At 43.1% G+C, this 26,335-nt stretch overlaps 1 protein-coding gene across 7 annotated transcripts in view; it reads left to right on the top strand.

Moving 5' to 3' along the window:
* The window catches only part of RALGPS1 (Ral GEF with PH domain and SH3 binding motif 1), a 577,572-nt gene that overhangs the window by 167,442 nt on the left and 383,795 nt on the right, over positions 1 to 26,335 (top strand). For all 7 annotated transcript variants that reach the window (XM_089675289.1, XM_089675287.1, XM_089675288.1 and 4 more), the window contains one exon: positions 16,525 to 16,608. In XM_089675289.1, the coding sequence (XP_089531415.1) occupies positions 16,525 to 16,608 (84 nt within the window). The remainder of the gene's footprint in view (positions 1 to 16,524; positions 16,609 to 26,335) is intronic.

Raw genomic sequence — 26,335 nt, 5'->3', positions numbered from 1 at the left:
TCATGGTTACAATCAGAATTATACGTGCCTGGCTAATGGTCAATACTACTGCCATTATACATAAAACAATTGTTAAGAAGATAAAACAGTTCAAGATCTATGTGAAAGAAAAATAAAAAGGGGATGAGATACAGTGGGGAAAATAATTATTTGATTCACTGCAGATTTTGTAAGTTTGCCCACTTACAAAGAAATGAATGCGTTTATTTACTAAAGCTGGTTCACTCAGAATATTGTGCACCTGTGCATGGTAGCCAATCAGCTTCTAACCTCAGCTTGTTCAATTAAGCTTTAGCAATAAAACCTGGAAGTGGATTGGTTTCTAAGAAGAAGTGCACGAGATTCTAAGTGAACAGCTTTAGTAAATAAACCCTGAAGGGTCTGTAATGTTTATCATAGGTGTAGAGACAGAATTTCAACCAAAAAAGACAGAAAAAACACATGATACAAATGTTATAAATTGAGTTCCAGTTTGGTGAGGAAAACATGACGTAGTACTTGGTGGAGAAACCATTGTTGGCAAGCACAGTAAGATGTTTCTTGTAGTTGGTTACCACGTTTGCACACATCTCAGGATGCATTTTGGTCCGCTCCTCTTTACAGATTTTCTCTAAATCCTTAAGGTTTCTTGACCATCTCTTGGCAACTTGAAGTTTCAGCTCCCTCCATAAAGTTTCTATAGGATTAAGGTCTGGGGACTGGCTAGGCCACTCCATGACCTTAATGTGCTTATTCTTAAGCCACTCCTTTGTTGCCTCGACAGTATGTTTTGGGTCATTGTCATGCTGGAAGACCCATCCGTGACCCATCTTCAGTATTCTGGCTGAGGGAAGAAGGTTCTCATCCAAGATTTTACAATACATGGCTCTGTCCATTGGCCCCTCAATGCAGCAAGCAGGCCTGTACCTTTTAGCAGAGAAACAGCCCCAAGATGTAATGTTTCCACCACTGTGCTTGACTGTAGGGATGGTGTTCTTAGGGTCATAGTCAGCATTTTTCTTCCTCCAAAGACGGCGAATTGAGTTAACGCTGCCATAGAGCTCAATTTTGGTCTCATCTGACCACAGCGCTTTCTCCCAATCCTTTTCTGAACCATTTAGATGTTCAGTGGCAAACTTCAGATGGACCAGCACATGTGCCTTCTTGAGGAGAGGGACCTTGCGGACACTGCAGGATTTCAATCCATTGCTGTGTATTGTATTACCAATGGTGACTGTGGTCCCAACTGCCTTGAGATCATTCACTAGCTCCTCCCGTGTAGTTCTGGACTGACCCCTAACTTTTCTCATGATCATTCTTACCCCATGAGGCAAAATCTTGTATTGAGCTCCAGACCGAGAGCGATTGATGGTTATTTTGTATTTCTTCCATATGTGAATATTAACTCCAACAGTTGTCTCCTCACCAAGCTTTTTTCTGATGGTCTTGTAGCCCATTCCAACCCTGTGCAGGTCTATAATCTTGTCCCTGACGTTATTTGACAGCTCTTTGGTCATTTGCCCATGGTGGTGAGGTTTGAATAGAAGAAAGATTCTGTGGATAGGTGTCTTTTATACACATAACAAGTTGTTGTTAGGAGCACCTTCCTAAATTGACAGGGATAATCTGTGTACCACATGAGCACATAGCCAGTCTGTGGGATCCAGAATTATTGTTGGTTGGTGGGGGTTAAAATACTTATTTTACTCACTGAACTGCAGTTTATAACATTTGTATTGTGTTTTTACTCGATTTTTGGTTGATATTCTGTCTCATTTAAAATACACGTATAATAAAAATTATAGACTCTTCATTTCATTATAAGTGGGCAAACGTACAAAATCTGCAGGGAATCAAATAATTATTTTCCCATACTTACTACGTATATAAGTAAGTCAAGTAACTCACAGTCTACCTGGCAGTGTTCACAAGGGTGTAGAGCAAAGGAAACACTAATAGGTCAAGATATGTTCTATAAGTTTTTATATTTTGTTCCCAGTTGGTCAGAGGGTGCCCAGGAGCATTGCAGTAGCCCATTTCAAGCCCAAACATAAGCATTTGAATGGCTTTGGAGGTTAACAGTGCAGTCACAGGAATTGTTCAGGGTATATGGTCTCTCCCATTGGTAGGTAGATGGGGATGTGCTCTTTACCACTTCTGCAGAGTTTGGCGTAATAAATGTTCACCTGGGTATGCATGCTAGCAAACGTATGCATGTGTTTTTTTAACAGTAACCTACAGCAGATTAGCACATATACAGTATCTCACAGAAGTGAGTACACCCCTCACATTTTTGTAAATATTTTATTATATCTTTTCATGTGAGAACACTGAAGAAATGACACTTTGCTACAATGTAAAGTAGTGAGTGTACAGCTTGTATAACAGTGTAAATTTGCTGTCCCATTAAAATAACTCAACACACAGCCATTAATGTCTAAACCGCTGGCAACAAAAGTGAGTGTTTTGTGTGGCCACTATTATTTTCCAGCACTGCCGTAACACTCTTGGACATGGAGTTCTCCAGAGCTTCACAGGTTGCCACTGGAGTCCTCTTCCACTCCTCCATGATGATATCACGGAGCTGGTGGATGTTAGAGACCCTACGCTCCTCCACCTTCCTTTTGAGGATGCCTCACAAATGCTCAATAGGGTTTAGGTTTGGAGACATGCTTGGAGAGTCCATCACCTTTACCCTCAGCTTCTTTAACAAGGCAGTGGTCACCTTGGAGGTGTTTTTGGGGTCATGTTGGAATATTGCCCTGTTGCCCAGTCTACAAAGGGGAGGGGTTCATGCTCTGCTTCAGTATGTCACAGTACATGTTGGCATTCATGGTTCCCTCAATGAACTGTAGCTTCCCAGTGCCAGCAGCACTCATGCAGCCCCAGACCATGGCACTCCCACCACCATGCTTGACTGTAGACAAGACACACTTGTCTTTGTACTCCTTGACACCATTTGAACCAAATAAGTTTATCTTGGTCTCATCAGACCACAGGACATCGTTCCAGTAATCCATGTCCTTAGTCTGCTTGTCTTCAGCAAACTGTTTTGAGGGCTTTCTTGTGCATCATCTTTAGAAGAGGCTTCCTTCTGGGATGACAGCCATGCAGACTAATTTGATGTAGTAGGCAGCATATGGTCTGAGCTCTGACAGGCTGACCCCACACCCCTTCATCCTCTGCAGCAATGCTGGCAGCACTCATATGTCTATTTCCCGAAGACAACCTCTGGATATGACTCTGAGCACGTGCACTCAACTTCTTTGGTCTACCATGGCGAGGCCTGTTTTGAGTGGAACCTGTCCTGTTAAACCACTGTATGGTCCTGGCCACTGTGCTGCAGCTCAGTTTCAGGGTCTTGGCAATCTTCCTATAGCCTAGGCCATCTTTATATAGAGCAACAATTCTTTTTTCAGATCCTCAGAGGGTTCTTTGCCATGAGGTGCCATATTGAACTTCCAGTGACCAGTATGAGAGAGTGAGAGCGATAACACCAAATTTAACATACCTGTTCCCCATTCACACCTGACACTTTGTAGCACTAACGAGTCACATGACACCAGGGAGGGAAAATGGCTTCTTGGGCCCAATTTGGACATTTTCACTTAGGGGTACTCGCTTTTGTTGCCAGTAGTTTAGACATTAATGGCTGTGTGTTGAGTTATTTTGAGGGGACAGCAAATTTACACTGTTATACAAGCTGTACACTCGCTACTTTACATTGTAGCAAAGGGTCATTTCTTCAGTGTTGCCACATGAAAAGGTATAAAATATTTACAAAAATGTGAGGGGTGTACTCACTTCTGTGAGATACTGTATCTATACTGGTTTCCAATAAGAGGTGAAAGATAGGGGCCAAAAGCTGATACCAAGCCTTTATCTGACCCCATTCTCATCTAAGGTGCAGTTTTGTCAGGTAATTGTTAATGCGCTGTTGACGAGCCCTCTCTGAGTGTTTTTCACAGTTGACAGGAGCTTGCATATTTGTCATGGTCTTCGTAGCTTTCCTTCCAGACGGTAAGTTCAATAAGTAAGAGACTGACAGACAAACACAAGATTTTCTGTAGCATCTCTGTGTAAAGCTATGAGGAATCCTCTCTAGTGTTTACTGACTGAGAATTCCAATTGAGTTTCCTTCCAAAAATGAGCAGTAGACATTGAAAAGGTGTCAGTCATCCGCTTTATTAGGAACTGGTTACACACCAAATGTAATCAGCCTGTGTTTGCTCTGTGGTGATAGAATTGCTCCCTGTTCTCTGGAGGAAAGTCAGTGATCCTAAAAGTGATATTCCAGTGATGTAAATAACAGTAAAGTCTTTTTAGAACAGAAGGAATTCACGTCTCATTCCATTACATATCCCAAAACAGAGGATTAATCCTCATTTCAGGAAAGTAGGTGGATCCATACAAATCATATGCTTTGCGTTCAATTTCCAGATGCACATCCAGAACCTCTGGTGTATAGTGCAAATAAAGCCTAATATAATAGGACCATTTATTCCATACTTCACACAGCTGTTTCAGGCTCTTTGGCCATCATCAGTACAGTGAATGGAAACCAAGGCTTCTTTGGAGAAGGACTTGGAAACCAATGGGACATTAAAACCATATAGTATATGGTGTGAACGAACTAGAAGGCTTTCTGTGCTGCACACTGTTTAGAATGAGGGCTTTTTGATTGTTATAGTCCCTTCTCACCATAACCTGCATGGCTATACTGTCTCAGTGACATTAAAGACATAAAAGTGACATAACTTTATAAGCTGCAAGGATTTTAACAAACTTCATTCATATATTTGCCTTCTTCTGTTCTGCAGATATTGATGCATACCTAGCACCTTCTGGAACTGATTGCCTAGTGGAAAGGTTTTCCTTCACTATAAATGTATGATAAGTCTGTGCTGTAAATCTGCAACCATGGCATCCGTTTACGTGTATAATAGTCTTTAAAGAATCTCAACAAAATTAAAATGGCTATTAAAATTGATTCCCGTAATTGTTTACATAAATTTTAAATCCTAGTTCCAAGACATTAGATAAGTGGTCCTCAATTGGACAGGAAGGCTGTCACTTCCCCACACTGCAAAAAATGTGCTTTTTTTCCGTCTTCATTGGAGAGCTTTGCTTTTTCCTCCATGTCCTGACAGTAAGTGGGGAAAATCTCCCCATTACAGAAACACATTAACCCCTTGGCACCGGTGCCTCCCGGCCCTTTAAGGGGTTTTAGATGCCGGGAGGTGGGGTGCAGTTTGTGATCATGTGCCCATCGTGATTGGCTTTCACAGTGGAACGCTCCTGATATCATGTAGAGATTGGGAGCTTTCTGATAGCCACTGGTAATTGTGTCGGGAGCAGGCACGGTGCGCGCTCTCGGCACAGTTCTGTTTTTTGGGTACACATATTTGCAGCCTCTCAATGTTAAGGCCCACCCACTGAGAGGCCACATATATGTGTGCAGCCAGCAGAAAGGAGTTAAAGGCCTGTGTGGACTAATAATGTGTGGAAAATAATCAGTCATATTAGCACAAGATAGAAATTCTCCAGGCAAATTGCCATGGTTGCAAGAAAGAAATAATTATTGGCAGTTTTAGAATATAGGTAGCTGCAGACTGAAATGAAATGCTCATTTTTAAATGAAAATTTAATTTGAATTTTAAAGGCTTGTCCACCCAGGGCTAAATTGCAGTATAGGTTAGACCAGCGGTGCGCAACTTCAAAACTATAAGGTATGGAGGGCCATACCATAGCAGTGCATTTTCAACATCAAAGCTCAAAAATATCACTTCTGTTATAGCGCAGTGCACACTGAAGAAGTTGGAGTACAAAAAGCCACAGCATTGGTGTCCTTTAATGCCGTAATAACCCCTAGCATTGGTGTCAATGAGTGCATTATTAACTCCCAACTTTGGTGTCAGCTGTGCAGTAATAACTCCCAGCATTGGTGTCAGTGGACACAAAAATAACCCCCAGCATTGGTGTCAGTGGACACAAAAATAACCCCCAGCATTGGTGTCAGTGATGCAATAATGACCCTTGGCATTGGTGCCAGTGAGTGTAATGACAACTCCCAGCTTTGGTGCCAGTGAGTGAAATATTAATATCTAGCATTGGTGCCAGTGGACGAAATATTAACCCTCAGCACTCATGTCAGTGAATGCAATAATATCAACCAGCATTGGTGTCAGTGGAAGTAGTAATAATCCCCACATTGATATCAGTGTAAGCAATAATATTCCCCAGCACCAATGTCAGTACAATTAACCCCCCACCCACACTGGTGGTCACTGGCATTGAAATATAGCCCCCACACCTCTCATTGGTGATTAGTACAATGAAAGCTCACCCCCATCTCCCCCATTGGTGATGGCAGTAAACGTTACCTTATATTTATTGGGCCTTCTACTTTTGCAGTTTAATATGCTCTATCATGGTGGATGCAGCAAAATAAGTGGAAGCACCCACAATTCTGTATAGAGCAGGAAGATCTTACTAACTACTAACTGAATGACTGAAAGTTATAACAAGAGAACAAATACATTGTCTGGCATCTGCCAAAAACTTGGTGGGAACTGACCATTTTAAATCCATGGCATCATGGTGCCACCAGTGGATGTGTCTAGTACTATTCCATGTCAACTACTGTTGTGGTTTGATGCCACTTAAAAGTTAAAAACCCATGAAACAGAAAATTGTGAAACAGGTTTTACACTTTTCTTTAGTTTGTTTTATAAATCACCAAAATATTTTTACAGCAGCCTCTTGGGGGTTGTCCAATTCAGTGCTTAGTTGGCATTATGTCTTCCACACTCCATTAAAAATAAAACCATTTAGTTGAATTGTTTGTTTTTTTTTAAGAGGGGAATTGGTGGGTAGTAACTTGTAAATCCACAGTGTGAATTCATAATGCTTCTTCTGGCAATAATCCATAATAAAGGACTAGATTAATTTACCTTCCCAATAGTTAATTCTGTGTTGGCTAAGGCCTTTATAGGGCCCATAAGAGATGTTTGCAGATTCTTCAACCCCTAAAACAGAAAAATATCAAATTAAAACATGACAAGTTTTTAAGTTATACAGTACTTGCATACTATTGGTTCATTCCCGACATCAACAATATTCAAAGAAAAAAAATGTTTAGTTTTAATGCACTAAAATTTCATAGCAAAAAAATAGGTCAGTTTAAATGTGAGTCTTCTTGCATTTCCTGTGATGTATACTGTATATAATTCATACATATGAATGACTATATAGATGACAGTAATGCTCAATACCCTTGAAGCATCACTAACAAATGATGCACGATTGAGAGCCCATTTATATTTTTCAGTGCATTAAATGTGTGTTATGTCACACACTGAGCGTTGCAAGGCTGGGCATTGCAAATAATGGTCTGCAAACACCTATAAATGTCAGTGCTTTGGGATGCCATTCAAAATGAGGGACTCCTCAATGAAGCAGCACATGTAGTGCAAAGACATACTGTAAATGGGCCTTTAATGGGTTCTTAACATAAAACGTTACTTACTAAATAAAAAAATAAACTTGCAAGAAGGTAGTAAACTGTAGAATGTACAGTAGCTGTGCATGCATATACAGTCCCAGTATGTCTTGGTGCCAGGATAAATTGACATCTGTGCCCATGCAGGAGTTACTTCATCTCAGGTTGGCTTATCAAGATAGCTGAAAATGCCAAACCTGAAAGAAGACCATTGGGAAAACTTGCAGATGACACATTGATGGAGGGAAGGTTCTACGTTAGCTTTATGAAAGCCTTTCTTTTAGTTTTGGATAGAAGTTATAATGATTTGACCCCCTCTCATTTTGGTAATGCTTTCTGTGTTCCCTCTGTGGAGATTAACCATTTCTGCATTTCCTGGTAACTACAGTCTCTAATACAGAAATAGGTGGGAAAACCAGCATTTTTCTTCAGAAGTTTCTCGTTGGAATTTCAGAATATACTGCAGTAACAAAGGTACATTTTGAGTTCAACTGTTGTAGACAGTGCTCTACAGAGATTACAGAATGTACATCTTGAGGTAGTAACTAGGTTTTCTACTAGGAGAGGTAGGGAATATGAAATATGAGATTGTATAATGGTGACAAGGGGTTCCCAAAAGTTGTAGACAGAGGTCTGAATCAATTCTTTTGGGGAATTGAATTGACATGTTATTGAAGCCCAGTGCCAGGTATTTATCAATCCAAGGTTGTGAAACCCAAATGTGTTTGGAAAACGTATCCGCTAGTGTTGCTTCAATTATTTGTGAGTCATGGCTTGTATAATCCTGTTTAGTTTCAGTAAGCCATAGGTTTGTGTTTTTCCAGGCCTTGACTACAATTTTCTTGACTGCTCTGAATACTCGAGGTTGACTCAGAGTCTAAATTGTACATTACAGACAGGTGGGTTCTAGAGGAACAGGTTTATGTAGTAAGATGTCAAATATCTTGTCTAAAAGGCCTGAGCTACTAGACAGGACCACAACATACACTATATTGCCTATAGTACTGGGACACCCCTCCAAATCATTGGATACAGGTGTTCCAATCACTTCCATGGCCACAGGTGTATAAAATCAAGCACCTAGACATGCAGACTGCTTCTACAAACATTTGTGAAAGATTGGGTTGCCCTCAAAAGCTCGGTGAATTCAAGCATGGTGCTGTGATAGGTTGCCACCTGTGCAATAAGTCCATCCGTGTAATTTCCTTGCTGCTAAATATTCCACGGTCAACTGTTAGTGGTATTATAACAAAGTGGAAGCAACTGGGAACAACAGCAACTCAGCCAGCAAGTGGTAGGCCACGTTACAGTACAGAGCAGAGTCAACGCATGCTAAAGTGCATAGTGCGCAGAAGTCGCCAACTGTCTGCAGAGTCAATAGCTAAAGACCTCCAAACTTTGTGTGGCCTTCAGATTAGCACAACAACAGTGCGTAGAGAGCTTCTTGGAATGGGTTTCCATGGCTGAGCAACTGCATCGAAGCTTACTTCACCAAGTACAATACAAAGCGTTGGATGCAGTGGTGTAAAGTACGGCGCCACTGGACTCTAGAGCAGTGGAGACTTTTTTCTACAGTGACGAATCATGCTTCTGTGTCTGGCAATCCAATGGACGTGTCTGGGTTTGGCAGTTGCCAGGGGAATGGTACTTGCCTGACTGCATTGTGCCAAGTGTAACGTTTGGTAGAGGGGGATTATGGTGTGGGGTTGTTTTTCAGGGTTTGGGCTTGGCTCCTTAGTTCCAGTGAAGGGAACTCTTAAGGTGTCAGAATACCAAGACATTTTGGACAATTTCAAGCTCCCAACTTTGTGAGAACAGTTTGGGATGGCCCCTTCCTGTTCCAACATGACTGCTCACCAGTGCACAAAGCAAGGTCCATAAAGACATGGATGAGCGAGTTTGGGGTGGAGGAACTTGACTGGTCTGCAGTCCAGTCCAGATCTCAACCCGATAGAACACCTTTGGGATGAATTAGAGCTGAGACTGCGAGCCAGGCCTTCCTTTCGAAATCTGTGCCTGACCTCACAAATGCGCTTCTGGAAGAATGGTAAAACATTCCCATAGACATACTCATAAACCTTGTTTACAGCCTTCCCAGTAGAGTTGCAAGGGATGGGCCAGCGCAATATTGAAAATTCATGTGCGTGTAAAGGCAGGCGTCCCAATACTTTTAATAAGAAAAATTAATAATAGCGCCTATGGTCAAAATTATATAATTTACTAATAGTGTACCAGCTGCAAAAAATCACCATATATAAAGTGTACCAATAAATAAATAATTTGCGCTAGTAAATGTGTATAAATATATAAATATATATAAAGAAATCATCAAATCATAAGTCCAGAAAAAAATATATATGCCAATACCACAAAAAAATAAAAAAACTTTTAAGTGCAAAAAACTTTTGTGCAAAAAAAGTGTCTAAATATGAAAAATTTTCCCAAAAAACCTTGATAATATAATGGCAGATCATCCATAAATATATCTTCAGAAACGGAAACTCTGCAACACACCGATCCTCATCGATCGAAATAACAGGATGAAAAACTTTGTAGTTAATCGAAAATCCACTTCTCCAATAGATAAAGGACCACCTTCAAACGTATCCATGGGGGGAAATGCCAAGCACTCGAGAGAAACAGACTTCATGGTGCAATATTATAAAAACCAATTCCTTTATTAGGTACTCATTGCACTTACTCAAGAGGTGTCACAGCCGACACCAGCATCAACAGCATAACAGCAATCACATAAACGAGCCTGGCTACTCAGCACATGCGCAGTAGCTGGCAGCCAAAAACGTAATGACGTCACATCAATCAAACTCCGCCCTACGCGGAGTTTGATTGATGTGAGGAAATTTGTTGTTGAATTACTTGAATTTGCGATGAATAACAATTTCTTTTGGTACAACAACACTTTTTTTCAGCAATGTAAGGGTGTTGCCATGGGAGCTAAGTATGCTCCCAGTGTGGCAAATCTGGTAATGGATAAATGGGAGGAAGAAAGTATTTTCAATAAATGGCCAGAGATGGCGCTATACAAGAGGTATATTGATGACATTATAATGGTATGGGATGGATCCAGAGAAAAGCTTGATTCCTTTATGGAATATATTAATATGAACCGCTATGGATTGAGATTCACTGTTATGAGTGATTTTGAGCAAATTAATTTTTTGGATCTGGTCCTATATAAAGATAATGGCCAAATTTGTACCAAAACTTCAAGGAAGTGGACAAAAACAGCTATATACCTATTTCTAGTGGACATCATCCAAATTGGTTATATAGCACTCCAAAAAGTCAGTTTACCAGATTAAAAAGAAATTGTAGCGCTAACAAAGATTTTTTCGACCAATCTGAGGTGTTAATTGAAAGATTTATAGAGAAAGGGTATGATAAGACCTTTTTGATTAAAGAGAGAAATTCGATTAGTATTAAAGATAGGGAGACGTTTCTTGGAAATAGAAAGGCTCATTTGGGATTTGAAAATAATGTACCCTTTATTACTAACTATAATATGCAATACAAAAATATTGGCCCATTTTGTTAAAAGATGATATACTAAATAAATTCTTATCTAAAACTCCTAAATTCATTTATAAGAAAAATAAGTCTCTTAGGATGAAACTGGCTCGCAATGTCATCGAACCCCCAAAAAAGTTCGATCTGTTTCCAAATTTAAATGTTTTTTTTTCCTTGTAGGAAGTGTAAAGTTTGTAGGACTGTAAAAGTTGGTAATAATAAAAAAAGAAAGTCATTCTGCTCTTCATTTTCCAAAAAAGAATATGATATTAAATCCCTGATTACATGCAATTCTACACATGTGATTTATGTTTTAGAATGTCCATGTCATTTGAGATATATTGGGAGAACTGGGAGATGTTTAAAAACAAGAATAGGCGAACATATAAGAAACATAGTAAAAGGATTTGATAAACATAGTGTATCCAAACATTTCAAATTGGTACATAATTGTGATCCGAGCTTACTTACCTTTTATGGGATCGAGATGGTAAAACCCCATTGGAGGGGCTCGGATTTGGTTAATGAGATTTCCAAAAAAGAGACGTTTTGGATTTATGAACTAAATTCCTTGCAACCATTTGGGTTAAATGTCGATATAGATTTGAATTGTTTTCTCACAAATTTTTAATTTTTATGTTATTTTAAGTATATTTTTATATAGGCAACTGTTTAAAGATGATATATGGGAGATTGTATGTTTTTTGTACAATTTTTGCATTATTTTTGTATTATTACTAGAGTTCCCCTTTATTTGTGTTGAAAGTGTTACTGGCCCTTTAAGTTCCCTTTTTGAAACACAGTCTTAGAGGGTGCTGGCCCGTTAATGTATTTACTTATTTAATTTATTTATCATTAGTGTTTTATTCAAATTTCCTTTTATTCTATTTTTGTTCTCTTGTTTTAAAGTTTTTTTGCTTGTGATGGCAAATATATTGGATATATTGTATATCCTTTGTGGACTCCTGTCATCTGTGGGGCGGCTTGCTTTGCTTGATTCCCCATTGATGTCAGCTGTTCGTTTCCTGTGAGTGAATATTTAAGGAGGTTGAGACGTCTCACATCTATCCGCTCCGTGAGGACGTCGATGACGAAACGCGTAGGGCGGAGTTTGATTGATGTGACATCATTACGTTTTTGGCTGCCAGCTACTGCGCATGTGCTGAGTAGCCAGGCTCGTTTATGTGATTGCTGTTATGCTGTTGATGCTGGTGTCGGCTGTGACACCTCTTGAGTAAGTGCAATGAGTACCTAATAAAGGAATTGGTTTTTATAATATTGCACCATGAAGTCTTTCTGTTTCTCTCGAGTGCTTGGCATTTCCCCCCATGGATACGTTTGAAGGTGGTCCTTTATCTATTGGAGAAGTGGATTTTCGATTAACTACAAAGTTTTTCATCCTGTTATTTCGATCGATGAGGATCGGTGTGTTGCAGAGTTTCCGTTTCTGAAGATATATTTATGGATGATCTGCCATTATATTATCAAGGTTTTTTGGGAAAATTTTTCATATTTAGACACTTTTTTTGCACAAAAGTTTTTTGCACTTAAAAGTTTTTTTATTTTTTTGTGGTATTGGCATATATATTTTTTTCTGGACTTATGATTTGATGATTTCTTTATATATATATTTATATATTTATACACATTTACTAGCGCAAATTATTTATTTATTGGTCCCAATACTTTTGGCAATATAGTGTATGTACATGGGACTCGAGCTCTATTCAGCCCTGAAAACCAGTATATGTGGACAAATTGGAGTCAAGTTTTTCTTGGTAAAATCCATAGTGATCTCACATAATTACCGCTTCCCAACTGTGCTATAGCTGAAAGATGGCTACAGCACGGTTGTCTAGTTCTGGGATGGAATCCATGGACGTCTTTCCAGAACCCGCCCTCTGTGCACCCTCAGCGGCGCGCACCCGGCGCCGTCTGTGATTGCTGTGTCCTACGGACACAGCTAATCACATGATAAGGTAAAAGGCCAATCACGGCGGCATTTTACCATGTTATCGGCTGTTACATAGTTAGTCTGGCTGAAAAAAGACAGAAGTCCATCCAGTTCAACCATTAAAAAAAAAAAAAAGTTATAATCCTTTACCCACAGTTGATCCAGAGGAAAGCAAAAAAACCCAGTAAAGAATGATCCAATTTGATTCTGCAGGGAAAAAAAATCCTTCCTGATCCCCCGAGTGGCAATCAGATATTCCCTGGATCAACTTTACCTATAAATATTAGTATCCAGTTATATTCTGTGTATCTAAAAAGAATTCAGGCCTTTTTTAAAGCAATCCACTGAGCTGACCAGAACCAGCTCTTAAGGGAGTGTATTCCACATTTTTCACAGCTCTCATTGTGAAGAAACCTTTCCGTGTTTGGAGATTAAATTTCTTTTTCTCCAGACATAAAGAATGCCCCCTTGTCTTCTGTGATGACCTCAGGGTGAATAGCTCTACACTGAGTTCACTATATGAACCACTGATGTATTTATAAATGTTGATCATATCCCCCCTTAATCTCCTCTTCTCAAGAGAGAATACATTCAGTTCCTCTAATCTTTCCTCATGGCTGAGCTCCTCCATGCCTCTTATCAGTTTTGTGCCCAAAACTGAACTGCATATTCCAGATGAGGTATTACTAATGATTTGTACAGGGGTAAAATGATATTTCTCTCTCTCTGGAGTCTATACCTCTTTTAATACAAGAGAGGATTTTGCTCCCTTTAGAAACCGCACCTTGGCATTGCATGCCATTATTAAGCTTGTGATCTACCAGAACTCCCAGATCCTTCTCTACCATTGATTCCCCCAGTTGTACCCCCCTAGTATGTATGATGCATGCATATTCGTAGCCCCAAGTGCAAAACCTTACAGTTATCTACATTAAACCTCATTTGCCACATAGTTGCCCAATTAAACGGTGCATTTAAGTCAGCTTGTAAATTGGAGACAGCCTGTAAGGATGTTATTCCACTGCACAGCTTGGTGTCATCTGTAAACACTGAAATGGTATTTTTAATCCCAGACCCCAGATCGTTTATAAATATATTAAAAAGTAAGGGTCCCAACACTGAACCTTGTGGTACACCACTGATGACCCTAGACCAGGGGTGGGCAAACTTTTTGACTTGAGGGCCGCAATGGGTTCATATATTGGACCTGGGGGCCGGACCAAGAGTAGATGAATGATGTGTATGTGTCATCCATAGTAAGTATAGTAATATTCCCCCTCCCTCCTAGATTGTAAGCTTGAAAGAGCAGGGCCCTCGATCCCCTCATGTTTTGCATTGTATTGGTATTGTTCTGTCACATGTTCTGTCCCCCTTTATAATGTACAGCGCTGAGCGAACTATTGGCGCTTTATAAATACTGTATAATAATAATAATAATAATATAGTAATTCATCCCCCTTATAGTAATTCATCCCCCATAGTAATTCATTCACTTACCTTTGCTCCGCGCGTTCCTCTCGCCGTGTTCCCGCGCCGTTCCGGTCTTCAGGGCGGACTGTGAGAGGTGCCTAGCTCCCCTCACGTTCGTCACGCTGCCCCGCCTACACACATCCTGACGGCATCACGCTCCACGGGCCGGATTAAAAGGTCCGCTGGGCCGTATACGGCCCGCGGGCCGTAGTTTGCCCATTGCTGCCCTAGACCATTCAGGGTATGAATCATTAACCAATACTCTTTGCATGCGATCTTTTAGCCAGTTTTCTATCCATTTACATACAGATTTTTCCAAGCCCGTAGGTTTAACCTTACACATTAGCCGTGTGTGGGGAACTGTGTCAAACGCTTTTGCAAAATCCAGTATACTACATCCACCGCCACCCCTCTGTCCAAGGTTTTGCTCACCATAAAAAGAAATCAGATTTGTTTGACAATTTCTGTCTTGAATTCATGCTGTCTGTTGCTGAAAATATTTTTTTCCAGCAAGAACTTGTCTATGTGGTCTTTTATTAAACTCTCCAGTATCTTCCCAACTATAGAAGTTAAACTAACAGGTCTATAATTACTTGGTAAAGATTTTGACCCTTTTTTAAATATTGGCACCACATTGTCCTTTCACCAATCCAGTGGTACTATGCCAGTCATTAAAGAGTCCCTAAAAATTAGAAACAATTGCTTTGCTTTGAAATGACAGCTCAATTCTTTAAGGACCCGTGGGTGTATGACATCCGGTCCAGGTGCTTTATTCTGTCTAAATCATTTTGGATCATATCAATTGTGAGCCAATGTGGATCATTTGGAGCTGTGTCAATGCCATGCCCATTATGGACAAGAGCTCCCTCATGCTACTTTGTATACACAGAGCTGAAGAAGGTATTTAATAAATTTGCCTTCTCTTTGTCCCCAGTCACCCACTCTAGATTCCTAGGGCCTACATGCTCAGACCGGACCTTTTTATTATTAATATATTTGAAGAATTGTTTAGGGTTAGTCCTGCTATCTTTTGCTATCTGCCGTTCATTTTCAATGTTTGCGGCCTTTATTTCCTGTTTGTTATATTCTTTGTATTGTTTAAAAAATGATAGCGTTTCTTCATTTTTATATTTAATAAAAGCTCTTTTCTTATTATTTCTAGCTTTTTTAACTTTGTCATTGGTCCAATGACACAGCAGATCACAATGTAAATACAGTTGCCGGTTATCGGCTGCACTTTCTTCACGCTGTCACAGCGTGAAGAGAGTACTGCCGATAACCGGCAGATGTGACAGGGGAGATCTGCATTGATAATCAGGGCACTAATTATCAGTGCCGCCCATCAGTGCCCAGCGGTGCTGCCAAGCAGTGCGCCCATCAGTGCCCAGCAGTGTCGCCTGTCAGTGCTGCCCAGCAGTGTCGCCTGTCAATGCTACCCAGCAGTGCCGCCCGTCTGTCAGTGCCTCCAGTCGGTGCTGTCAGTTCCGCCCATCAGTACTGCCTATCAGTGCCCATCATTGCTGCATATCAGTGCCTCCTCATCAATACCCACCAGTGCCGCCACATCAGTGCCGCCTCATCAGTGCCTATCAGTGCCCATCAGTGCTGCCTATCAGTGAAGGAGAAAAATTACCTGTTGCAAAATTTTATAAAGAAGCACAGAGAGCCTTTTTTTTTTTTTTTCTTTAAATTATTTGGTCTTTTTTTTTCATTTATAGTACAAAAAATAAAACCTCCAGTGGCGATTAAATATCACCAAAAGAAAGCTCTATTTGTGTGAAAAAAAATAATACAAATTTTATATGGATACAGTTTTGCATGATCGTGCAATTGCCATTAAAAATGCAACAGCGCTGAAAGCTGAAAATTGGCCTGGGCAGGAAGGGGGTAAAAGTGCTCGGTAGGCAAGTGGTTAAAAAAAAAATAAAACAAACATTGTTTGCCTTTTTTGTGGTCAATTTTTTTTCTTAGTTGTTCAAGCTGCATTGACTCCTGGAATTATTTAGTGTTAAAATTAAACTATATTTGAAGGTTTTTTCTTCTCACAAAACCCAGGATGGGTAAATTGATGTAACTTGTGTTCTGTTTCTAGGAGCTCGCCAGCTGCGGATGGAACAAAAAGGAAAAACACAGCCTTGCCCCAAACGTTGTGGCCTTCACAAGACGATTTAACCAGGTATGAAGCATTTGGTGACTGCTAACTGACCCAGTTCAGATAATTTTCTGGAAAAGCTGGGAAAATAATGAGGAGAAGCTAAACAGTTGTCTTAATGACTTCTCTGTCAGCATTCCTCTCATTTTGCTTGAAGTAGAACCAGTCAGATTCAAACCTCTAGGTCAGGTTTAATTTTGTGGAAAAGCTGGGAAAATAATGAGGAGAAGCTAAACAGTTTTAATTTTCTGGAAAAGCTGGGAAAATAATGAGGAGAAGCTAAACAGTTGTCTTAATGGCTTCTCTGTCAGCATTCCTCTCATTTTGCTTGAAGTAGAACCAGTCAGATTCAAACCTCTAGGTCAGGTTTGAATCTGGTGGCTATGAGAACTTTTTTTAAGTTTTACATTATGTTTCATCAGTCTTTTTGTGAGAAATTCAAACCTCAGATTCTAACCTCCTAAGTCAGGTTTGATTTTGTGGAAAAGCTTGGGAAAATAATGAGGAAAAGCTAAACAGGTTTAATTTTCTGGAAAAGCTGGGAAAATAATGAGGAGAAGCTAAACATTTGCCTTAATGGCTTCTCTGTCAGCATTCCTCTCATTTTGCTTGAAGTAGAACCAGTCAGATTCAAACCTCTAGGTCAGGTTTGAATCTGGTGGCTATGAGAATTTTTTTTTAAGTTTTACATTATGTTTTATCAGTCTTTTTGTGAGAGACAGCAAGGATCCTGCAATGGGCATGTTTGGGAATTCCTTTATTGCATTGCAAGTCAGCAGAAGTGCTTCCCAGGTCTCCTGTTTACTGGTAAGATGGAGTGGTGTAAACTGGAGCACTGTATCTTTACCTGGATGAAAAACTTGAACCCTGAGCAGGTAAGCTCTGCTCCAGTATGCCTTTCAAAGCTTCATTCAGGTTTTCACAGCAGTGCAGCCCTAATACTAGTGTTAATATTTTACAGCCTTCTGCTTTATCAAAATATCCTTGCTAGCAGCTGGCTATGAATGTATGTATGGGGTAATCCCAATCAACCATACTGTAGATATAAATTAATACCAGCTTTGCCATTCAAATGAGATCAACAGCTACATGTATGAAAGTGTATTTCCAACCCAGAATTTATCTAATTAAAGCTGCTTATTAGGCCAGCACTATGGTCATGTCCAAATCCCAGATACAAATTGTGACGAAAGCGTAGGCAGGACAGAACACGCAGAGAAGATGGGGAACCCACAAAGCTTTATTGAAACAACCAAATGACAGACACTCAATGGGGAAATGGCAGGGAGGGTGATGTGTGCGCAAACTAGGGATGATTCCAGGCACGGGGGGTCTTCTCCGGCAGGGTGGCTTGTGTGGTCTTCTCCCCCTTTGGACCGGGGTCTTTGGCAGCAGGCGAACAATCTTCCCCCTAGGCTTGGGGGTCCCAGACCGAGCCTGATCACGAGGGTCCCACCTCAGCTGAGCTACCTCCGTGACTGCACAGCGGATTGGAGTCTTGGGCAACAGGTGGGCAACCTACCCCTGGGCAGGGGTCTCGGGCAACAGGCATGCAACTTCCCCCTAGGCTTGGGGGGTCCCAGGCAGAGCCTGGTCATGAGGGTCCCGCCTCAGCTGAGCTCCCTCTGTGACTGCACAGCGGATTGGAGACTCGGGTAACAGGCGGGCAACCTACCCCTGGGCAGGGGTCTCGGGGACTCAACGGGACTCTAGCTGTGGAGTCTGGCCTCAGCACAGCTCCCACCCAGCTTTCTAGGGACATCGGGTTCACGGGGACTCAACGGGTAGCGATGGCTCAAGCACTCAGGGGCATCACAGGTAGCTATACTCCGGGCACGCCATGGGGCAGTTCAAGTAACAGTAGTCTAGGCGTGTAGTAGGGCAGTTCATGAACCGGGTGGCCTGTGCGCACAACAGGGACAGCTCAGGACACGGGTAGTCAGTGCACACAGCAGGGACAGTTCAAAACGCGGGTAGTCAGTGCACACAGCAGGGACAGTTCAAAACACGGGTGGTTGGTGCGCATAGCAGGGACAGTTCAAAACACGGGTGGTTGGTGTACACAGCAGGGACAGTTCAAAACACGGGTGGTCGGTGCACACAGCAGGGCCAGTTCAAAATAGGGTAGTCGGTGCACACAGCAGGGACAGTTCAAAACACGGGTGGTCGGTGCACACAGCAGGGACAGTTCAAAACACGGGTGGTTGGTGCACACAGCAGGGACAGTTCAAAACATGGGTGGTTGGTGCACACAGCAGGGACAGTTCAAAACACGGGTGGTCGGTGTGCACCGCAGGAACAGTTCAGGACATGGGTAGTCTGTGCGCACAACAGGGACAGTTCAGGACACGGGGAGGTCGGTGCGCACAACAGGGACAGTTCAGGACATGGGTAGTCTGTGTGCACACCACAAGCAGTTCATGGCTTCTAGGGACACTCACGGTAGGCGACTTGCAGACGCTCATCAGCAGGCGGCTTCCAGGGAGGTGGGCGACTTGTGGACGCTCGGCAGCAGGCAGCTTTCAGGTACCCTCACAGCAGCCGGCTCCTCCAAGGGCCTAGCGATCAGCAGCAGGGGCTCTCACGACGGCCGGCTCCTCCAGGGGCCCAGCGATAAGAAGGCAGGGGCCCTCACAGCGGCCAGCTTCTCCAGGGGCCCAGCAACCAGCAGGCAGGGGCCCTCACAGCGGCCAGCTTCTCCAGGGGCCCAGCGATCAGCAGCAGGGGCCCTCACAGCGGCCAGCTTCTCCAGGGGCTCAGCGATCAGAAGGCAGGGGCCCTCACAGCGGCCGGCTTCTCCAGGGCCCAGTGACCAGTAGGCAGGGGCCCTTTAGAGCGGCCAGGAACAGCAGCGGGGGTAGCATGGCCGCGGGGTCTCACCTTGGAAGAGGGGGCTCATGCAGACCTGCTGAGACTCCCACCCTGGGACATTGAACGGAGGGAGCAAGATGATTCCAGCAGTGTGCACATGAACAAAGAGGCTGCTTCCTGTGCCAGTCTTTATAAAAGCCATGCGGGACGCTGCTGGGTTGCCTTGGCAACGGCCGGCCCAGCACCATTCATGGAAGCTACAAGGACAGAGGAATGTGCAAGGGGGGAGGGAGGGGTGGAGGGATATAGAACAGGCAAAGGGGAGGGAAGGCAAGGGCACTCCGTGACAACTCCTCCCCCTTCTATTTTACAAGTGTCGGCAAGGGGACCTCAACAGGTCTCCTTGGAGGCACTTGTGGGGTGCTATCGCTCTCCATCATCTTCTCCCACGCTCTGGTCCTCCACTGCTGCCACCAGTGTGACGGAAGCGTAGGCAGGACAGAACACGCAGAGAAGATGGGGAACCCACAAAGCTTTATTGAAACAACCAAATGACAGACACTCAATGGGGAGATGGCAGGGAGGGTGATGTGTGCGCAAACTAGGGACGATTCCAGGCACGGGGGGTCTTCTCCGGAAGGGTGGCTTGTGCGGTCTTCCCCCCCCTTTGGACTGGGGTCTTCGGAAGCAGGCGAACAATATTCCCCCTAGGCTTGGGGGGGTCCCAGGCAGAGCCTGATCATGAGGGTCCCACTTCACCTGAGCTCCCTCCGTGACTGCACAGCGGATTGGAGTCTCGGGCAACAGGCAGGCAATCTCCCCCTAGGCTTGGGGATCCCAGGCAGAGCCTGGTCACAAGGGTCCCACCTCAGCTGAGCTCCCTCCGTGACTGCACAGCGGATTGGAGACTCTGGTAACAGGTGGGCAACCTACCCCTGGGCAGGGGTCTCGGGGACTCAACGGGACTCTAGCTGTGGAGTCTGGCCTAGCACAGCTCCCACCCAGCTTTCTAGGGACATTGGGTTCATGGGGACTCAACGGGTAGCGATGGCTCAAGCACTCAGGGGCATCACAGGTAGCCATACTCTGGGCACCCCATGGGGCGGTTCAAGTAAGGGTAGTCTATGCGTGTAGTAGGGCAGTTCATGACCCGGGTGGTCTGTGCGCACAACAGGGACAGCTCAGGACACGGGTAGTCAGTGCACACAGCAGGGAGAGTTCAAAACGCGGGTAGTCAGTGCACACAGCAGGGACAGTTCAAAACACAGGTGGTCGGTGCACACAGCAGGGACGGCTCCTCCAAGGGCCAAGCGATCAGCAGCAGGGGCCCTCACGGTGGCCGGCTCCTCCAGGGGCCCAGCGATCAGAAGGCAGGGGCCCTCACAGCGGCCGAGTTCTCCAGGGGCCCAGCGACCAGCAGTCAGGGGCCCTCACAGCAGCCAGCTTCTCCAGGGGCCCAGCGATCAGAAGGCAGGGGCCCTCACAGCAGCCGGCTTTTCCAGGGCCCAGTGACCAGCAAGCAGGGACCCTCACAGCGGCCAGGAACAGCAGCGGGGGTAGCATGGCCGCGGGGTCTAACCTTGGAAGAGGGGGCTCATGCAGAGCTGCGGAGACTCCCACCCTGGGACATTCAGCGGAGGGAGCAAGATGATTCCAGCAGTGTGCACATGAACAAAGAGGCTGCTTCCTGTGCCAGTCTTTATAAAAGCCATGCGGGACGCTGCAACGGCCAGCCCAGCACCATTCATGGAAGCTACAAGGACAGAGGAATATGGAACAGCAGGCAAAGGGAGGGAGAGGCAGGGGTATTCCATGACACAAATGTACCATAGTCCTTTATCTTGGAAAAGCCATATTCTCTCTTTAGCCATTTTTAACCTTTTTAATTGCCCACCCCTTCAAAGGTGCAGCTGCATTGCCACTTCAGTCATTCAGGGTGAGTATGTAGCTTGAGTTTGGAATGTTGGGTGGGGGTGGGGGGTTCAGAGGGCTGCTATTACAAAAGGGAGTAAGAGAGGGCTTATGTAGTAGCAATAGAACCAGGTAAATCAAGATCTTTATCAATACACTGGATGCTTCCACAACAGCAGTGGCAGATGGGTACCAAACCCATACAGGGTCACACACCGGACCTCACTAGTTCTCAGTCTCATTTCCTGTCCATTTGTGCCTCTCCTGCTGTGGACAGTAAGCAATCACACCTCTCTCTCTCTCTCTCTCTCTCTCTCTCTCTCTCTCTCTCAGTTTCATAGAAACCAACAACTCTCATCAAAAAAGTCAGAGACCTGGTCAGCATACTCCCCAAATTCTCCTCTACTCACTCCCGAGACCATGACCAACTCTGCACCCACATTCTCTCTTTAGCCATTTGTTAACTTTTTTAATTGCCCACTGTTAGGCAGACTGTGTAAATGTTATGAGCTTGTGTTGCTGGCTGCAGTCTTGTCTTTTTAGGCATCATCAACCTGTGTCTCAGCGCTTGTAATAGCATTTCCTAGCTGATCAGGAGTGTATGATCTGACTCTTTACTGACCTATGGCTACATTTGTATTTCCCTCTTGTGTTCTGCCCATCCTGGCCCTTGACTCCATTTACTGGTTTACTCTCCCATTTGCTTCCCGTCCTGACGGTTGGCTACATTTACTGGATACTCTGCTTCATTTGTCTTCACTAAACCTTGCCAACAATAAATTTTCCTGTGTGTCTGTTAGCAGCACTCAAAGCCAGAGTGTAATATTGAGGTCCTGGGGGCATCTGAGTACCAGTAGGCACACTGGCAATAAAATGGTATTACAAATTGTATATGTTGCAGATTACTAGGGCTTAGATGTAGTGACTGCATTCGTTTTTTAGGTATTTTTTCTTTTATTTTAACCTCATCATCTGGCCAATTACATTTTTCCTGTCCTAGGGCTTCTCCACACCACTGGAGGAGCAATGGGGAGGCACCTTTGAGCAGTCTTTGGAGAAAATAGTATTAAATGCAAAAGCAAATTTAGATGGACTTGATTAATGTCAGCCTCCAGCAAATACTTTTTAAGCAGTTACAGCAACCGTTTTTTTTCCTTTTGGTATAAAGGTTTTACATAAATAAATGCTGACCATACATGTCAGTGTTCAAAGGTTAGCCTCAGCAATCTAACTGCCACTTTGGCTGGACAGCTTGGTGCACATTTGCGGCACAGCTCTGTACTGTAGAAGTCAAAGCCCAAAAGGAATACTCGGAGAAGATGACAGCACCCGTGACTGACAGAGTGCAGACAGTGCAATGCAGGAGGGGATCACTATCCAGGTATGCTGTGCTAACTAGCACAATATGGCTAAAAACTCCTGGGACAAAACATACTTTTTTAATTTGCTGAGGGTTAATTCCACATTAAAGGAAATTGACAAATAAAAAACGACTTTCTGATCAGATCACCAGGTGGAGATAAAAGAAGAAAAGCCCCCCCCCTCCTCCCCAAAAAAACCCCAAACAAACTAGGCAGCAGTAGCTAGCCGCTACCTTTAAATCTTGCTAAACTGCAAAATATTCCAATTTTGTTTTGGGGTTTAATACCAATTTAAAGGAAAGACAGTTGCTAGAGGTGAAGTACATGGTCACTTGGACCAGGGCATTTGCATACATAGCCTTACATCCACATTGTCTTAGACAGGTTATCTTTATGGTGTGCAGTAAATGAGTGAATACAGTCAGGCTATTCACTCTAAATGGAGGACCAAGAACTCTCTTTTGCTTCAACTCTCTAATGGAGGCATGCACAAAAAAACCAAGGGGAAACACAGTGACGCAATAGGGAAATCAAATGCCAACCACTTGGCAATTTATCTGCAGTCTCTCTTGAAAGATAAAGGGATGCCCCTCCCCCACTACTTGGGTCTCTACTGAATTGCATTACACCATGCTGCATGCTGACATATTCTGCCTTACTCAGGAAATCTACCAATTATACAGATAGCAGGCCACAATGAGAACTCCTTTGGAAGAATAATTACATTCTTTATGGACCCTTAACAAGCAAATGGACTGTTAGTCCTAGAGCAGTGGTCTGCAGATTGCGGCCCCGGGGGCAGGGTGTGGCCCTTTCCTTGCCTTTATCTGGCCCTTGAGGCATTATTCCTGCCACTGACACCAACAACAGGGCACTGCTCCTCCCACTGACACCAACAATGGGGCACTATTCCTCTCACTGACACCAACAATGGGGCACTATTCCTCTCACTGACACCAATGATGGGGCACTATTCCTCCCACTGACACCCAACTATGGGGCTCTATTCCTCCCCCTAATAGCAAAGATGGGACATAATTTACTCCCACTGGGCACAGTTCAGCCTCCCTAAAGACTGAACGACAGTAAATTAGACCCTTGTTTAGAAAGTTTAAAGACCCCTGTCCTAATGGAAAAGCTATTTATACTTGACCTACAGAGCTCTGTTGCCGCTCCACCTTCACTCCTTTCACTACACCTACTTCTGATTTTTTTTTTTGCTTCAAAGCTATTGATGAGTGGGCTGACATATTATTCGAAGGTTTGGAAACAACAAGTGGAGGAAATTGACAGCAGTTGTTCTTTTCAAGCAGATCTCTGTTAGGGGGCTAGGTAAATGTCAGTTAGTAACTGCCAAACACAGATTTCACTCTGGCAAAAGTATATGGTGATACGTGACTGTCACATTTGTCACGCCTTCCCTTCAGTAAATTCATCCTGAGACTGGGATCCCTAACTTAGCAAAATATCATAAAAAATAGTGCAGCGCTGAGGGTAGTAATCATAAAACAGATATGAGTCCACTGCAAGTCCAGTTCATGAAAACGTGTCAAGTGACAAGTGGGAATTCAATATTGGTGATCCGTGAAGAAGTGGCTGAAAAACGCACTCACCAGAAAGAAGACATATAAACGCAGTATATATCCAAAGCTCATGGATCCTCAATCCAGAAGAAAATAAATCTGGCCAGGTCACAGAAAAGTGGGTCCCTCCTTTATGGCTGCAGCAACAGATCCTCCTCCTCTCAGGTGTAGGATTCCAAAGTCAGGGTTCTGCAAGCAAAGTGCTCCTCAAGGGAGTTTAGGGAAGGACACCCATAGTGTAGTAGGTTACGTAAAAGCAGCTTTATTAAAGGAAACAAAAGCATCCAATTCAAAGTAGGCAAGTATCATAAAGATGTGTCAGCAAGACAAACTAACCCTGACACTATGAATGAAGGCCGCCAGGCCTCCACGTGGCTCCGGCGGCGTAGCGTCTCGACGTCCAGGCTCCTCCGTTACGTGCGCACGCACATCTTCAGAGGTATGGAAACAGTGATGTGATGACGCGATAGGCACATTTATTTAGGCATAATGACGCATGCGCGGTTTCATATGCGCCGTTGTGCAATGGTTAAGGCGCATGTGCGTAGTTCCATCCGCCATTTTAATGGAGCTCAGAGACACGCAAGATAGAAAGGCGATGCAGCGCCATATATCTGACAGATGGATGTCAGTGGAGGGAAGTTCAACATCGGTGTAAATACACCCATTAAAAGAAGATCTAATTCAAATCTATAAAAATAAGCGCAATTGCGCCAATATGTTGAGCCTATTCCAGTTACGTGGTATAATTTGACATGCATCATTATTCCATAAGTAACTCAAAATCACCTTAATTCAAAATGACATCATATGCATAAAATTCTTTATGCCAAAGAAGATATAAATATAAAAGAGCAATTTATGTTCCTTTTTAGCAAAATATCAGCTTGTATACACAGTTCAGACCTTCTTCAGACAGTAAGCAGCAGGGGACCCAGGTAAGATTTAGGACTGATCCAGCTTTGTTCTGCTGTTCAGCTATCACAGGAGATGAGTTCTTTCCTTGGCTGTGCTGTGTGGAAGGCTAGAAGAAAATGCACATTCAGAAGATGACAGATCCAGAAACCCCAGGGTTTTGGTCATTAGAATTCAGTTTGAATGCTCCAAAAACCTAGCAGGGGACTTTTTTACTACATTGTAGCAGAGCTATTTAGAGCTTTTCTATTACGTGGTTCACAGACCCTTGATTGGAGTGATGAATATACCTTAAAGTAGCTGAATGCTGTGTTTGCAGCATGTCGCAGATGGGCATCTGTTTATCATCTATGAAATCATCACTCCTTAATGCACTGAGGGAACTCCATTACTGATGATAAATGTTTGTATAATTTTTTGTCTCTGTTCATATAGAGTGAAAGCTGAGGTCACTTCTTTCCATATTTCCTATATGGCTGCCATTGTATTTCATGTCGCTATGAGAAGGCTTTTTAAGACAGACACGCTATGAGGAATTACTGGAAATTATGTGTTAGACATCAGGGTCCACATTAATACACAGAATATGTTCCCTATTTTTTTTTTTTTTTTTTTTTTAAAGAAGAAAAGGAGTGTTCAAGTTAAAGTAACTCAAAGCAACCAATGGGAAACTGAAATTGTGTAATTGTGATCTGAATGCAAAAAATTTAAATCTGATTGATACAGTACAGCATTTTGGCATACTGTATTGCCTTTTGCAGTGTGGGAGTGCATGTACTGGCAGCTAAAATGGGGAAAGTGCATGGGTGCCTGACACACAATCAAATCTGCATGGACATTGTAAGAAGCGGGAAGTAGGGGCATGTTTAAAGTGTACCTAACATCACATGTAGTTATTTTTATTTTACAGTACCAGGCACAGGAACCTATTTACCAGACCATGGTTATATGCCTCTACCTTCACGTGACTGGACACTGGCAAAAGCCTCATTGCGTCTGCCCCCTAGTGTATTCACATAATCTGTCTGCTTTGTGAGACTCCAGTTTTTTTTCTAGTGTTCTTAGGTGATGGATGCCTTCTCATCTTGTATAAAAATGTACTATTTTACACCTGATTTATTTTACACTATTGGTGTTTTTCCCTAATTTTTATTGTCTCACTGTTTGTCC

Source organism: Staurois parvus, unplaced genomic scaffold, assembly GCF_062004578.1.
Source record: "Staurois parvus isolate SC_StPar_1 unplaced genomic scaffold, SC_StPar_1.0 ptg000154l, whole genome shotgun sequence".
In the NCBI taxonomy this organism is placed as follows: Eukaryota; Metazoa; Chordata; class Amphibia; order Anura; family Ranidae; genus Staurois; species Staurois parvus.
Note: the sequence above shows the minus strand (reverse complement) of the source record. Positions and strands in the feature narration are given on the sequence as shown.